Genomic DNA, 15,617 nt, shown 5'->3' with positions numbered 1-15,617 from the left:
ACCTTATCAATTCTAATCTTGAAAATATAGATATTTGAAATACTTCATATACATACTTTCAAAGTAAAAATTAATAACTCGGAAAATATTAGATTTGAAATGACAATAGTTATTTCCTCTAAAAACTAATATTTTTTATATACCGAAAACTAGAGGATTTAGATTATTTTAAAGTAAAAAAATATTGGATTTAAAATGAAAATAGATAGATGAAAAATAAGTCGGTTAAAAATGTAAGCCAAAAATACTGAACCAATGTTGTTAGTAGGGTATTTGTACGATGAAGAGCTTTTTCTTCACCGGCAACGATATAGAGCAATTCTGTATATTTCGAATTGTTGTCTATATGTTGCTGAAAAGGTTTGTTGGGCAGTGATATAAACCGAAACTAAAAGAAATTGCGACCGTGGTACCGACAAAATAAAAGAGGAGATGATTCTTGCTTGAATTCAACTATGACAATGTTTTCTTTATTTAAAATTAAAGTTCTTAAGCCTAACAATTGATCATGTAAATAAGGGCTACACTGTTGTTGTTGTATGTATTATTATTTGTCTCTCACTTCCAATGTACCAATTCAACTTATTACTAATAAGTATGTACCTATATGTATATGAATGTATGCAAAAACAAAATACTAAATATATTGCATTTTTAAGAACAACAACAACATACTTGTTACAAGAATTGAAGTGAGAAACATATAATAAAAACTAACGGGTCATTACCAAAATAAGTTACAGTGATTAGTATGAACAAAAATGCTAACAAATTACAGTGACAACAGTGAGCCAAAAATATGAACAAATTTAATACAATAAAAAATGGAAAATAAAACAAATGAATCAAATGAATAATAACTATAAATAATAACAATAAAGATTATTAGTAAATATGATACGGTGACCTAACATTCCGGCCCCATTGAAAGGACACTTTCAAGAAAATAGTAAAGCCAGTCTGTGGATAGGGCGACGTATAATTCCCTTTGTTGTTTTGATGTCGACAACTCGAACTCGATCATCTCTACCACGAACAATATTGATGATTTTACCCATGAGCCAACGCTGCGGTGGTAAATTATCTTCTTTAATGATTACTAGGGAGCCAGTACAAATATTTGAGTTGGTGCTAGTCCATTTATTGCGGGTCTGGAGCTCGTTTATGTAGTCGTGGGACCACTTCTTCCAAAAATGTTGTTTTATGGCGCTTATTCGGGCCCAATACTCAAGTTTATTGATTTCAATTGGAGGGACATCACGTTCTGGCAAACTGCGTAAGGGAGCGCCTATCAGGAAATGGCCTGGTGTAAGGGCTTCAAAGTCACTGGGATCGGATGATAGGGGCGAAATAGGCCTCGAATTTAGAATTGCTTCTATATCAATCATTGCAGTTGCAAGTTCCTCATATGTGAGCCTTGTGTTATCGAGGGTCCTGGTTAGGTGTCCCTTGGCCGATTTGACGGCCGCCTCCCACAATCCGCCAAAATGTGGTGCCCTAGGGGGAATAAAGCGAAAATTAATAAATTGATTTGAGCAATAATTTATTATAAAATTGGAATTTTTAGGATCAAAAAGGAACGATTTTAGTTGAGCCAACTTAGAGTTTGCACCAACAAAATTGGTGGCATTGTCACAGAATATATCTGTGGGTAGACCTCTTCGTCCAATCATCCTTTTAAGAGCAGCAATAAAGGCATCTGTTGATAAGTCTGATACAACTTCTAGATGGACTGCTTTAGTTGCGAGACAAACAAAAACAGCAATATATGTCTTGTATGGTACCTTCCCTCTAATTCTTAGGTAAGTGTTTACTGGACCACAAAAATCAACAGCACATCTGGCGAAGGGCCTTGAAGGGTTAAGTCGTTCTACGGGCAAATTGCCCATCATTTGTTGAAGCAACCTTGGGCGATAACGAATGCATTGTGGGCACGAATTAACGATACGACGACATAGGTTTCTTGAATTGATGATCCAAAATCTCTGGCGGATTAACGACATTAAAGCCTTGGGTCCTGCGTGGTAGTTGCTGATGTGTAGATGACGCACGTAACAGTCGACGAAATGATTTTTGCTGGGCAAGATTATAGGGTGCTTTTGACCTTCAGAAATTGCTGCGAATTCCAAGCGACCACCGACTTTGAGCAAGTTGAATCCATTTGATGAATCGATGAAGGGATTGAGACACTTTAGTGCACCTTGAGGATCTTTTTTCTTCAGAGCTCGTTGTATATCATCTTGAAAATGATGTTGCTGTAGATTAAAAACTATTCTGAGCAAGGCGTTTTCTAATTCTTGGGGCTGTAAAGAATCAGAATGGAAAATATTAGTTTTTGTTTTTTGAGAAAAACGGAGCATCCACGCAACAATACGAATAATTTTTAAATATGAGCTATAATTTTCAACCGAATCCAGAATGTAATTAGATGTTGCTTCCAGGGAGAGTACAGTTTTGCGTTTTTCTCGGTCGATATCTTGTTGATTTTCTATGGATAGTTGATCTATTTTATTAGGAGGCCATTTACTAGCACCGAGAGTGAGAAATGCTGGTCCATTGAACCAGATAGATGAAGCGAGTTCTTCTACAGTTGAACCACGAGACACGATATCAGCAGGATTAAAATGCGTTGGAACATGTCGCCAAATACAGCCAGTAGTTAGATCCTGAATTTCCGATACTCTGTTGCCAACAAAAACGGATAACGTAGAAGAATGTTGCTTTAACCAGTGAAGAACTATTTGAGAATCTGTCCATAGAAATACTTCAAGATTTGGTATTGCGAAAAGATTTTTGACTTTAGAGTATAATTTAGCCAAAAGTTGTGCGCCACATAGTTCAAGTTTTGGCAATGATTTTCTTTTCGTCGGGGCAACTCTAGATTTGGCAGTAAAAAGACGAACAGAGACATTTCCTGAATTAGTTTTAACACGAAAGTAGAAACAGCATCCATAAGCGCGAATTGATGAGTCACAAAAGCCATGAAGTTGAACTGATTGAGATTCAGCAGCGAGACAAAAACGAGGGATTTCAAGGGAATTTAACGTTTTGAGATCAGAAACAAAATATTCCCAAGCCAAATGTAGTTCTTGAGGGATAGATTCATCCCAGCCAATTTTGAGAATCCACAATTCTTGCATGATGATTTTGGATTTTATAATAAGCGGAGCTAAGAGTCCTAAGGGATCGAAAAGTGATGACGAGAGCGACAAAATTGTTCTTTTGGTGATTTTTCCATCAATTTGAACTTTAGGTGTAAACGAAAATAGAAATACATCTTTTTGTTGATCCCAAGTAATACCAAGAGCATTGGTCACAGCTAATTCATCAATATTTAGATCTTTTATAGTTTTGTCGTCTTGAAAACTTCTATGATTTGAGTGCCATTTGTCCAATTGAAACGAACCACGAATTAGAATTTCATTCACCTCTGTCTTAATTTTAGTCAATTCTTCTATTGAATCTGCACCACCGATAAAATCATCAACATAAAATGATGACTTTATAGTTTTTGCACCAAGTTCGAATTGGTCCATGTACTGGTCTGCGAGATAGTGAAGACTTTTAATGGCTAGGTAGGGAGCAGCAGACATTCCATAGGTAACTGTATTCAACTGATAAGTGCGAATTTCTTCTTCTTCAGAATTTCTCCACAAAATGTACTGGAATTTTCTATGGGAAGAGTCAATAAGCACTTGCCGATACATTTTTACTATATCAGCTGTAATAACGAAACGATGAAGACGAAAACGAAGTAAAATTTTGTACAGCTCATCTTGAATCGTTGGACCAACCATAAGAATGTCATTGAGAGACCTTTGAGATGATGACGGACAGGACGCATCGAAGACCACCCTTAATTTTGTTGAAGTACTATTAGGTTTGAAAACACAATGGTGAGGGATGAAATAATGAGGCACATCTAAGCGGGGACTACGAACAAGACTCATATGTCCACAATCTTCATACTCCTTCATAAAATTCACATATTGTGATTTGAGATTGCTGTCACGAGCAAATCGTCTCTCTTGAGATGCAAATCTTTTAAGAGCCATATTTCGCGAGAGTCCTAAAGTGTCAGCGGATTCTTTGAATGGTAATTTAACAACAATTCTACCGGAAGATTCACGATGGACAGTATTATTGAAAAACGATTCACAATCAGCTTGTTCTGGAGTCAAAGTATTTGAGCCAGATTGAATTTCTTCGATTTCCCACAATCGTTGTAATTTTAAATCAACTTCCTCTTCCATCGATAGCATACAAGAAGAACCAGTATCGTTCGATTGGTTTGATAAATAACGACCAGCTACAATCCATCCAAATAGAGTTTTATGTAATTTTGGCAAATTCGGACCAAGTTTAATTTGACCAACTGACAAAATATCAAAGAAAGTTTCTGTACCAATAAGCAAGTCAATTCGTTTTGATTTGAAAAAGTTTTCATCTGCAAGCTGAGTATTTGGGGGCAAATTCCAGGTTGAGACGTCTAATTCAGCATCAGGTTGATAAGAAATATGAGGTGTGACACAAAATGAAAGGGACACTTCAAAATCAGTAACTCGAGATTTCACATTTGTTGACGACCTATATTTCGTTTTACTATGAGTATTACCAATGCTAGCGACTTCTGTAGTTTGTTTTCTACGAGGCAAGTGCAATTTTTGAGAAAATTCATCCGTAATGAAATTCAATTGAGAGCAAGAATCCAACAAAGCACGTCCGAATTGATAGTGACCTGTAGCGTCACGAACTAGAACCATGGCAGTAGCAAGAAGCACCTGTTCCGGTGAGGATTTTTCCATATGAGTATGGACCGAGGCATGAGAGTCATTCAAGGCAGCACGAGAAGTAGATGGTTCAGCAGTCGGGGACGAGGGCCTAGAAGCTGACTGAGACCGATGAAGCAAACTGTGATGCAAGCGAGAACAAGATTTGCACTTGAATGTAGAGGAACAGCTGTTAACTTGATGCCCTTTTGACAAACAATTAAGACAAAGCCCTAGTCGTTTGACATTTTCAAAACGTTGACCGACATCCATATCTTTGAAGCGAGGGCAACGAGTAATTGTGTGGTCAGTTTTTGTGCAAAGAACACAAACACGTTTCGAAACCGAAAAAGAATAGCCAGTTTTTGAGCTTTTATATTTGGACTTACCAGATTGATGATTGTCAGGCTTACGGTGGGCCACATTTGTATGGCTGGTGTCAACCGATTCCAAAAATTGGCAATGCCTTTCAAGAACCTTGGAGCAATCATCCCATGATGGCAGTTCAGTGAAATCCAAAGAGTCTTTCCATTTTCTTTTTGTCTCATCATCAACCTTTTCCAAAACTATGTAGATCAGCATCGAATTAGCAATGTCACTATCTGAGCCTAGAGACAAAAGAGAGCTATAAAGAGCAGAAACATTATCAACGAGACTTCGTAATTGTGCGCAATTGTATTTGGACATGGCTGGAAGTTCAAATAGAGTGGTAATATTTTCCATAAAAATCAGTGAGCTATTGTCGTAACGCGTTTTCAGCCTTTCCAGAGCCTTTGGGTAATTTTCATTAGTGATCTGGAAAGCCTTGACCGTTTCCAATGCTTGGCCTTGGAGGCAGTTCAGCAAATGGTTAAATTTTTCGATATTCGATAGACCAAACTCACGATCGATAACTTGGTTGAACGACGTTATAAAATTTTTGTACTCACTGTACTTACCACTAAATGTGGGCAATTTGAGCTGAGGCAATTTATTGTTGTTAACAGGAAAACAAATTGTAGAGTCGGACATGGTTGTATTGTGGACATCCTCACCAAGTTGCGCTTGAATATTCATCTTCGCTGCGATGTACAAGTCTTCAATTTCGGGCCTACCATTGTCATCAGGATCATATTTCTCAATTTGGGTTTGATACGTCAGTATCTGCTTGAAATATGACTCCAAAATCCCCAAACGGCACTTCAACTCGGCTGACGAAAGTGTCTTACCTTCACCCCTTCCATTGGCTTCAACTTGGTTTTTGATGCGGGTTATACTTTTCTTAGTATTAGCCCGTTGCTGCTTAACTTCTTCCAAAGTCATCTCGAAAGTTTCAAAAAGTTGGGTTAGGTGAGCCAAAAAATTTCCAAAAAGAATTCACAAAATGGAGACACAATTTGTGATTAGCACTGTAATCGACGCCAATAATTTACGCCAAAAAATGATTATATACAAGCCTTATATATTTATTTTATATATGTACCGCAATATTGCGAGCGACAAAAATTTTGATGTACAGAAAATATTACACTATATACTGGAACCAAATAAATCACGCACTGTTATGTATTTTTGTATATAACGATAAGCGGCAAAAATTAAAGTCACTGTTTTTTATTTATTTTTCCACAAAAAAAAAATATTTTTAATTTATATGTTTGTTCAATTTATGCCACAACAATTTGTTCCAAAATGTTTTTAAATACACTGTCTCTTTATTTTTCACAAAAGCTTTTATTTTAATAAAATTGTTTTTTTTATTTTTAGTTTGTACCACAAAGTTTCTTTTTTAACAAAATTGTTTTTCTTTTTTGTTTGTTTAACAACGAACAATCCACTCACGCACGACCTGTACACTTGTAGATTTAAGATGTACTTCAACGAACAAATGGAATGTACCACGGACCGGCAGGACGACAAATTTAGCAAAAGTTTGGATAAATATCTTGCCCCACGTTGGGCGCCAAAATGTACGATGAAGAGCTTTTTCTTCACCGGCAACGATATAGAGCAATTCTGTATATTTCGAATTGTTGTCTATATGTTGCTGAAAAGGTTTGTTGGGCAGTGATATAAACCGAAACTAAAAGAAATTGCGACCGTGGTACCGACAAAATAAAAGAGGAGATGATTCTTGCTTGAATTCAACTATGACAATGTTTTCTTTATTTAAAATTAAAGTTCTTAAGCCTAACAATTGATCATGTAAATAAGGGCTACACTGTTGTTGTTGTATGTATTATTATTTGTCTCTCACTTCCAATGTACCAATTCAACTTATTACTAATAAGTATGTACCTATATGTATATGAATGTATGCAAAAACAAAATACTAAATATATTGCATTTTTAAGAACAACAACAACATACTTGTTACAAGAATTGAAGTGAGAAACATATAATAAAAACTAACGGGTCATTACCAAAATAAGTTACAGTGATTAGTATGAACAAAAATGCTAACAAATTACAGTGACAACAGTGAGCCAAAAATATGAACAAATTTAATACAATAAAAAATGGAAAATAAAACAAATGAATCAAATGAATAATAACTATAAATAATAACAATAAAGATTATTAGTAAATATGATACGGTGACCTAACATTCCGGCCCCATTGAAAGGACACTTTCAAGAAAATAGTAAAGCCAGTCTGTGGATAGGGCGACGTATAATTCCCTTTGTTGTTTTGATGTCGACAACTCGAACTCGATCATCTCTACCACGAACAATATTGATGATTTTACCCATGAGCCAACGCTGCGGTGGTAAATTATCTTCTTTAATGATTACTAGGGAGCCAGTACAAATATTTGAGTTGGTGCTAGTCCATTTATTGCGGGTCTGGAGCTCGTTTATGTAGTCGTGGGACCACTTCTTCCAAAAATGTTGTTTTATGGCGCTTATTCGGGCCCAATACTCAAGTTTATTGATTTCAATTGGAGGGACATCACGTTCTGGCAAACTGCGTAAGGGAGCGCCTATCAGGAAATGGCCTGGTGTAAGGGCTTCAAAGTCACTGGGATCGGATGATAGGGGCGAAATAGGCCTCGAATTTAGAATTGCTTCTATATCAATCATTGCAGTTGCAAGTTCCTCATATGTGAGCCTTGTGTTATCGAGGGTCCTGGTTAGGTGTCCCTTGGCCGATTTGACGGCCGCCTCCCACAATCCGCCAAAATGTGGTGCCCTAGGGGGAATAAAGCGAAAATTAATAAATTGATTTGAGCAATAATTTATTATAAAATTGGAATTTTTAGGATCAAAAAGGAACGATTTTAGTTGAGCCAACTTAGAGTTTGCACCAACAAAATTGGTGGCATTGTCACAGAATATATCTGTGGGTAGACCTCTTCGTCCAATCATCCTTTTAAGAGCAGCAATAAAGGCATCTGTTGATAAGTCTGATACAACTTCTAGATGGACTGCTTTAGTTGCGAGACAAACAAAAACAGCAATATATGTCTTGTATGGTACCTTCCCTCTAATTCTTAGGTAAGTGTTTACTGGACCACAAAAATCAACAGCACATCTGGCGAAGGGCCTTGAAGGGTTAAGTCGTTCTACGGGCAAATTGCCCATCATTTGTTGAAGCAACCTTGGGCGATAACGAATGCATTGTGGGCACGAATTAACGATACGACGACATAGGTTTCTTGAATTGATGATCCAAAATCTCTGGCGGATTAACGACATTAAAGCCTTGGGTCCTGCGTGGTAGTTGCTGATGTGTAGATGACGCACGTAACAGTCGACGAAATGATTTTTGCTGGGCAAGATTATAGGGTGCTTTTGACCTTCAGAAATTGCTGCGAATTCCAAGCGACCACCGACTTTGAGCAAGTTGAATCCATTTGATGAATCGATGAAGGGATTGAGACACTTTAGTGCACCTTGAGGATCTTTTTTCTTCAGAGCTCGTTGTATATCATCTTGAAAATGATGTTGCTGTAGATTAAAAACTATTCTGAGCAAGGCGTTTTCTAATTCTTGGGGCTGTAAAGAATCAGAATGGAAAATATTAGTTTTTGTTTTTTGAGAAAAACGGAGCATCCACGCAACAATACGAATAATTTTTAAATATGAGCTATAATTTTCAACCGAATCCAGAATGTAATTAGATGTTGCTTCCAGGGAGAGTACAGTTTTGCGTTTTTCTCGGTCGATATCTTGTTGATTTTCTATGGATAGTTGATCTATTTTATTAGGAGGCCATTTACTAGCACCGAGAGTGAGAAATGCTGGTCCATTGAACCAGATAGATGAAGCGAGTTCTTCTACAGTTGAACCACGAGACACGAAAAGATTTTTGACTTTAGAGTATAATTTAGCCAAAAGTTGTGCGCCACATAGTTCAAGTTTTGGCAATGATTTTCTTTTCGTCGGGGCAACTCTAGATTTGGCAGTAAAAAGACGAACAGAGACATTTCCTGAATTAGTTTTAACACGAAAGTAGAAACAGCATCCATAAGCGCGAATTGATGAGTCACAAAAGCCATGAAGTTGAACTGATTGAGATTCAGCAGCGAGACAAAAACGAGGGATTTCAAGGGAATTTAACGTTTTGAGATCAGAAACAAAATATTCCCAAGCCAAATGTAGTTCTTGAGGGATAGATTCATCCCAGCCAATTTTGAGAATCCACAATTCTTGCATGATGATTTTGGATTTTATAATAAGCGGAGCTAAGAGTCCTAAGGGATCGAAAAGTGATGACGAGAGCGACAAAATTGTTCTTTTGGTGATTTTTCCATCAATTTGAACTTTAGGTGTAAACGAAAATAGAAATACATCTTTTTGTTGATCCCAAGTAATACCAAGAGCATTGGTCACAGCTAATTCATCAATATTTAGATCTTTTATAGTTTTGTCGTCTTGAAAACTTCTATGATTTGAGTGCCATTTGTCCAATTGAAACGAACCACGAATTAGAATTTCATTCACCTCTGTCTTAATTTTAGTCAATTCTTCTATTGAATCTGCACCACCGATAAAATCATCAACATAAAATGATGACTTTATAGTTTTTGCACCAAGTTCGAATTGGTCCATGTACTGGTCTGCGAGATAGTGAAGACTTTTAATGGCTAGGTAGGGAGCAGCAGACATTCCATAGGTAACTGTATTCAACTGATAAGTGCGAATTTCTTCTTCTTCAGAATTTCTCCACAAAATGTACTGGAATTTTCTATGGGAAGAGTCAATAAGCACTTGCCGATACATTTTTACTATATCAGCTGTAATAACGAAACGATGAAGACGAAAACGAAGTAAAATTTTGTACAGCTCATCTTGAATCGTTGGACCAACCATAAGAATGTCATTGAGAGACCTTTGAGATGATGACGGACAGGACGCATCGAAGACCACCCTTAATTTTGTTGAAGTACTATTAGGTTTGAAAACACAATGGTGAGGGATGAAATAATGAGGCACATCTAAGCGGGGACTACGAACAAGACTCATATGTCCACAATCTTCATACTCCTTCATAAAATTCACATATTGTGATTTGAGATTGCTGTCACGAGCAAATCGTCTCTCTTGAGATGCAAATCTTTTAAGAGCCATATTTCGCGAGAGTCCTAAAGTGTCAGCGGATTCTTTGAATGGTAATTTAACAACAATTCTACCGGAAGATTCACGATGGACAGTATTATTGAAAAACGATTCACAATCAGCTTGTTCTGGAGTCAAAGTATTTGAGCCAGATTGAATTTCTTCGATTTCCCACAATCGTTGTAATTTTAAATCAACTTCCTCTTCCATCGATAGCATACAAGAAGAACCAGTATCGTTCGATTGGTTTGATAAATAACGACCAGCTACAATCCATCCAAATAGAGTTTTATGTAATTTTGGCAAATTCGGACCAAGTTTAATTTGACCAACTGACAAAATATCAAAGAAAGTTTCTGTACCAATAAGCAAGTCAATTCGTTTTGATTTGAAAAAGTTTTCATCTGCAAGCTGAGTATTTGGGGGCAAATTCCAGGTTGAGACGTCTAATTCAGCATCAGGTTGATAAGAAATATGAGGTGTGACACAAAATGAAAGGGACACTTCAAAATCAGTAACTCGAGATTTCACATTTGTTGACGACCTATATTTCGTTTTACTATGAGTATTACCAATGCTAGCGACTTCTGTAGTTTGTTTTCTACGAGGCAAGTGCAATTTTTGAGAAAATTCATCCGTAATGAAATTCAATTGAGAGCAAGAATCCAACAAAGCACGTCCGAATTGATAGTGACCTGTAGCGTCACGAACTAGAACCATGGCAGTAGCAAGAAGCACCTGTTCCGGTGAGGATTTTTCCATATGAGTATGGACCGAGGCATGAGAGTCATTCAAGGCAGCACGAGAAGTAGATGGTTCAGCAGTCGGGGACGAGGGCCTAGAAGCTGACTGAGACCGATGAAGCAAACTGTGATGCAAGCGAGAACAAGATTTGCACTTGAATGTAGAGGAACAGCTGTTAACTTGATGCCCTTTTGACAAACAATTAAGACAAAGCCCTAGTCGTTTGACATTTTCAAAACGTTGACCGACATCCATATCTTTGAAGCGAGGGCAACGAGTAATTGTGTGGTCAGTTTTTGTGCAAAGAACACAAACACGTTTCGAAACCGAAAAAGAATAGCCAGTTTTTGAGCTTTTATATTTGGACTTACCAGATTGATGATTGTCAGGCTTACGGTGGGCCACATTTGTATGGCTGGTGTCAACCGATTCCAAAAATTGGCAATGCCTTTCAAGAACCTTGGAGCAATCATCCCATGATGGCAGTTCAGTGAAATCCAAAGAGTCTTTCCATTTTCTTTTTGTCTCATCATCAACCTTTTCCAAAACTATGTAGATCAGCATCGAATTAGCAATGTCACTATCTGAGCCTAGAGACAAAAGAGAGCTATAAAGAGCAGAAACATTATCAACGAGACTTCGTAATTGTGCGCAATTGTATTTGGACATGGCTGGAAGTTCAAATAGAGTGGTAATATTTTCCATAAAAATCAGTGAGCTATTGTCGTAACGCGTTTTCAGCCTTTCCAGAGCCTTTGGGTAATTTTCATTAGTGATCTGGAAAGCCTTGACCGTTTCCAATGCTTGGCCTTGGAGGCAGTTCAGCAAATGGTTAAATTTTTCGATATTCGATAGACCAAACTCACGATCGATAACTTGGTTGAACGACGTTATAAAATTTTTGTACTCACTGTACTTACCACTAAATGTGGGCAATTTGAGCTGAGGCAATTTATTGTTGTTAACAGGAAAACAAATTGTAGAGTCGGACATGGTTGTATTGTGGACATCCTCACCAAGTTGCGCTTGAATATTCATCTTCGCTGCGATGTACAAGTCTTCAATTTCGGGCCTACCATTGTCATCAGGATCATATTTCTCAATTTGGGTTTGATACGTCAGTATCTGCTTGAAATATGACTCCAAAATCCCCAAACGGCACTTCAACTCGGCTGACGAAAGTGTCTTACCTTCACCCCTTCCATTGGCTTCAACTTGGTTTTTGATGCGGGTTATACTTTTCTTAGTATTAGCCCGTTGCTGCTTAACTTCTTCCAAAGTCATCTCGAAAGTTTCAAAAAGTTGGGTTAGGTGAGCCAAAAAATTTCCAAAAAGAATTCACAAAATGGAGACACAATTTGTGATTAGCACTGTAATCGACGCCAATAATTTACGCCAAAAAATGATTATATACAAGCCTTATATATTTATTTTATATATGTACCGCAATATTGCGAGCGACAAAAATTTTGATGTACAGAAAATATTACACTATATACTGGAACCAAATAAATCACGCACTGTTATGTATTTTTGTATATAACGATAAGCGGCAAAAATTAAAGTCACTGTTTTTTATTTATTTTTCCACAAAAAAAAAATATTTTTAATTTATATGTTTGTTCAATTTATGCCACAACAATTTGTTCCAAAATGTTTTTAAATACACTGTCTCTTTATTTTTCACAAAAGCTTTTATTTTAATAAAATTGTTTTTTTTATTTTTAGTTTGTACCACAAAGTTTCTTTTTTAACAAAATTGTTTTTCTTTTTTGTTTGTTTAACAACGAACAATCCACTCACGCACGACCTGTACACTTGTAGATTTAAGATGTACTTCAACGAACAAATGGAATGTACCACGGACCGGCAGGACGACAAATTTAGCAAAAGTTTGGATAAATATCTTGCCCCACGTTGGGCGCCAAAATGTACGATGAAGAGCTTTTTCTTCACCGGCAACGATATAGAGCAATTCTGTATATTTCGAATTGTTGTCTATATGTTGCTGAAAAGGTTTGTTGGGCAGTGATATAAACCGAAACTAAAAGAAATTGCGACCGTGGTACCGACAAAATAAAAGAGGAGATGATTCTTGCTTGAATTCAACTATGACAATGTTTTCTTTATTTAAAATTAAAGTTCTTAAGCCTAACAATTGATCATGTAAATAAGGGCTACACTGTTGTTGTTGTATGTATTATTATTTGTCTCTCACTTCCAATGTACCAATTCAACTTATTACTAATAAGTATGTACCTATATGTATATGAATGTATGCAAAAACAAAATACTAAATATATTGCATTTTTAAGAACAACAACAACATACTTGTTACAAGAATTGAAGTGAGAAACATATAATAAAAACTAACGGGTCATTACCAAAATAAGTTACAGTGATTAGTATGAACAAAAATGCTAACAAATTACAGTGACAACAGTGAGCCAAAAATATGAACAAATTTAATACAATAAAAAATGGAAAATAAAACAAATGAATCAAATGAATAATAACTATAAATAATAACAATAAAGATTATTAGTAAATATGATACGGTGACCTAACAGTATTCAAATTATTCGATTTTTCTCTTGTTCGAATAAGAGATTTTAACTTGTTCGAATAATTCGATTACATGTTTAAAATTAATCGAATTATTCGAATAATTAAATTAATTCAAGTACAATATAAACGTATTAAGAACTTTTTTATGTCGTTCATTAATTTGGGTTTTAAGATGAGTAACTTATTCTTTAGTAAATGCATTATTCACTTTTTCTAAATTATTTATAACGTTACCGAATCATTGCTTAATCTTCGCTTTATCAACAATTTTTTTATGTACATGGTTTACCAATACCCACCCAGGTGGTACTGCACTTTTATACATATAAGCGACGAACAAAATTTTAAAAAATCAAAAGAACCTCATAAAAAGTTCAAAATGATTTTAATAAATTCTATAGAACTATAAAATATGTTCAGTGAGTCTTAATTTAATTTAAATCTAAACAAAATTAAAAAAAAATATTAAACTACTAAATCCGTAATGGTTACCCGAGTGACCATTGGTAAAGCGAAGGTTAATCAAGTGGTCTTAGGGAATTACACAAATCTGTCCAAAGTCTGACAGTGCATGATTGACGCATTTATAAATACGCAACAAATTTATTGCCATGTTAGACAATGATGTCCAACGATGTTTAACATCATGTATAAGACGAACTCTATGTTTTACTTGCAACAAATATTTTGTGTTTATCATTAGATTAATTAAATATTTTGCAATACTTACGTACATATGTGGCTAATAATTTTAACCCTCTAACCGGCAAGGCTGCCTTTAGGCGGGGTATGTTAAATGTATGTAATGCTGCTTTATTTACTTTTTTCTCCCGTTATAACGGTAAATATGTGTAAAGAGACAAACAATTTACTTATTGTGATAAATATGAACGTGCACTTGTCTTTTGTTTTTTTTTTATTCCAACGTATTTTTTTTTTATTCAAACAATAATCTGGCCTATTTTTTTACCTCAAAATAAAATTGGTGGGTTAAGATCATATATATTTTAAGATCGTGGGATCCTCAATATCACTTTCGACGACCGTTTCAAAATCACAATCGCCATCACTTTCAACACCCCTTTATTTTAAGTTAATATTTTGATAATTAATTCGGATAATATTTCGCCAGCATATGTCGAAATCTCATTTGTGGCGGGATCAATTGGAATTTTTCCATTTCCGATGTTTAACAATTGTTTTGAGAATGTTTCGGCAGAATGCTATTGCAGAAAATGCACATGCATGGTCGTTGGTAGCGTTCTGTTTCAGTAGATTCATTTCCAGTGAAATAAATTTGGAAGAAATTCGCATCATCATTGGGAAGCCGGAGCAATGATCCAATTCTGTGGTACATTTGGATTTGAAATTTAAAGGTGGTCATGAAATTTTCGAGATCATAAAATATTTAAGCTTGATTCCGTTCCATCTATTCTCTTAGTTTCAGAGAATATTAGCTACAATACAAGCCTATTCCATTAGTGCGATTCACTAACTTTTATAAAGATAATCGTATCGTTAAAATAAATATAACGAAAATTTATCTAATTTGCTATTCAGTAACATTTTTAACGACATTCGCTGTCGGTTGAAGTCAGTAGTACGATTCACTAACTTTTATAACGATTATCGTATCGTTAAAATAAATATAACAAAAATTTATCGAATTTGCTATTCAGTAACATTTTTAACGAAATTCGCCGTCGTTTGAAGTCAGCTGTTACTTTAAGCAGTTTTTCTTTCGTATGTTAGCGACAATAATTTAAGTTGTGTTTATTTAATCGATAAAGTGTGTTTTGCAATTTTTTCTTCGTCATCTTCATCTTTTGTAGCTGGAACTATCGTAAAAATAATGGAAATACAATTTTGTTTACTTAACTTATTAATATTTACAATAAAATATAAAAAAATAAGCTGGAAAATAGGGGAATTTTAAGATTATACTACTAATTATTCACCTAAAAGAAGTACTTTTTTTTGTTCGCGATGTCCCAAA

The 15,617-nt window shown here is 35.6% G+C and overlaps 2 protein-coding genes across 2 annotated transcripts; both read right to left on the bottom strand.

Moving 5' to 3' along the window:
* Nucleotides 1-938: 938 nt before the first annotated feature.
* Nucleotides 939-6,071, bottom strand: LOC135952633 (uncharacterized). Its single transcript, XM_065502649.1, has one exon. It carries the CDS (start codon nt 6,069-6,071, stop codon nt 939-941), a length of 5,133 nt encoding a protein of 1,710 aa, XP_065358721.1.
* A 1,310-nt stretch (nt 6,072-7,381) lies between these two features.
* On the bottom strand, nt 7,382-12,337 carry LOC135952627 (uncharacterized). The gene has a single exon (XM_065502636.1). It carries the CDS (start codon nt 12,335-12,337, stop codon nt 7,382-7,384), a length of 4,956 nt encoding a protein of 1,651 aa, XP_065358708.1.
* Nucleotides 12,338-15,617: the final 3,280 nt, after the last annotated feature.

The sequence above is a fragment of the Calliphora vicina genome, chromosome 1 (assembly GCF_958450345.1).
Source record: "Calliphora vicina chromosome 1, idCalVici1.1, whole genome shotgun sequence".
Taxonomy (NCBI): Eukaryota; Metazoa; Arthropoda; class Insecta; order Diptera; family Calliphoridae; genus Calliphora; species Calliphora vicina.
Note: the sequence above shows the minus strand (reverse complement) of the source record. Positions and strands in the feature narration are given on the sequence as shown.

Coding starts and splice junctions, on each gene's coding strand:
- LOC135952633 (XM_065502649.1), bottom strand. CDS start 6,071: ATGACTTTGGAAGAAGTTAAGCAGCAACGGGCTAATACTAAGAAAAGT.
- LOC135952627 (XM_065502636.1), bottom strand. CDS start 12,337: ATGACTTTGGAAGAAGTTAAGCAGCAACGGGCTAATACTAAGAAAAGT.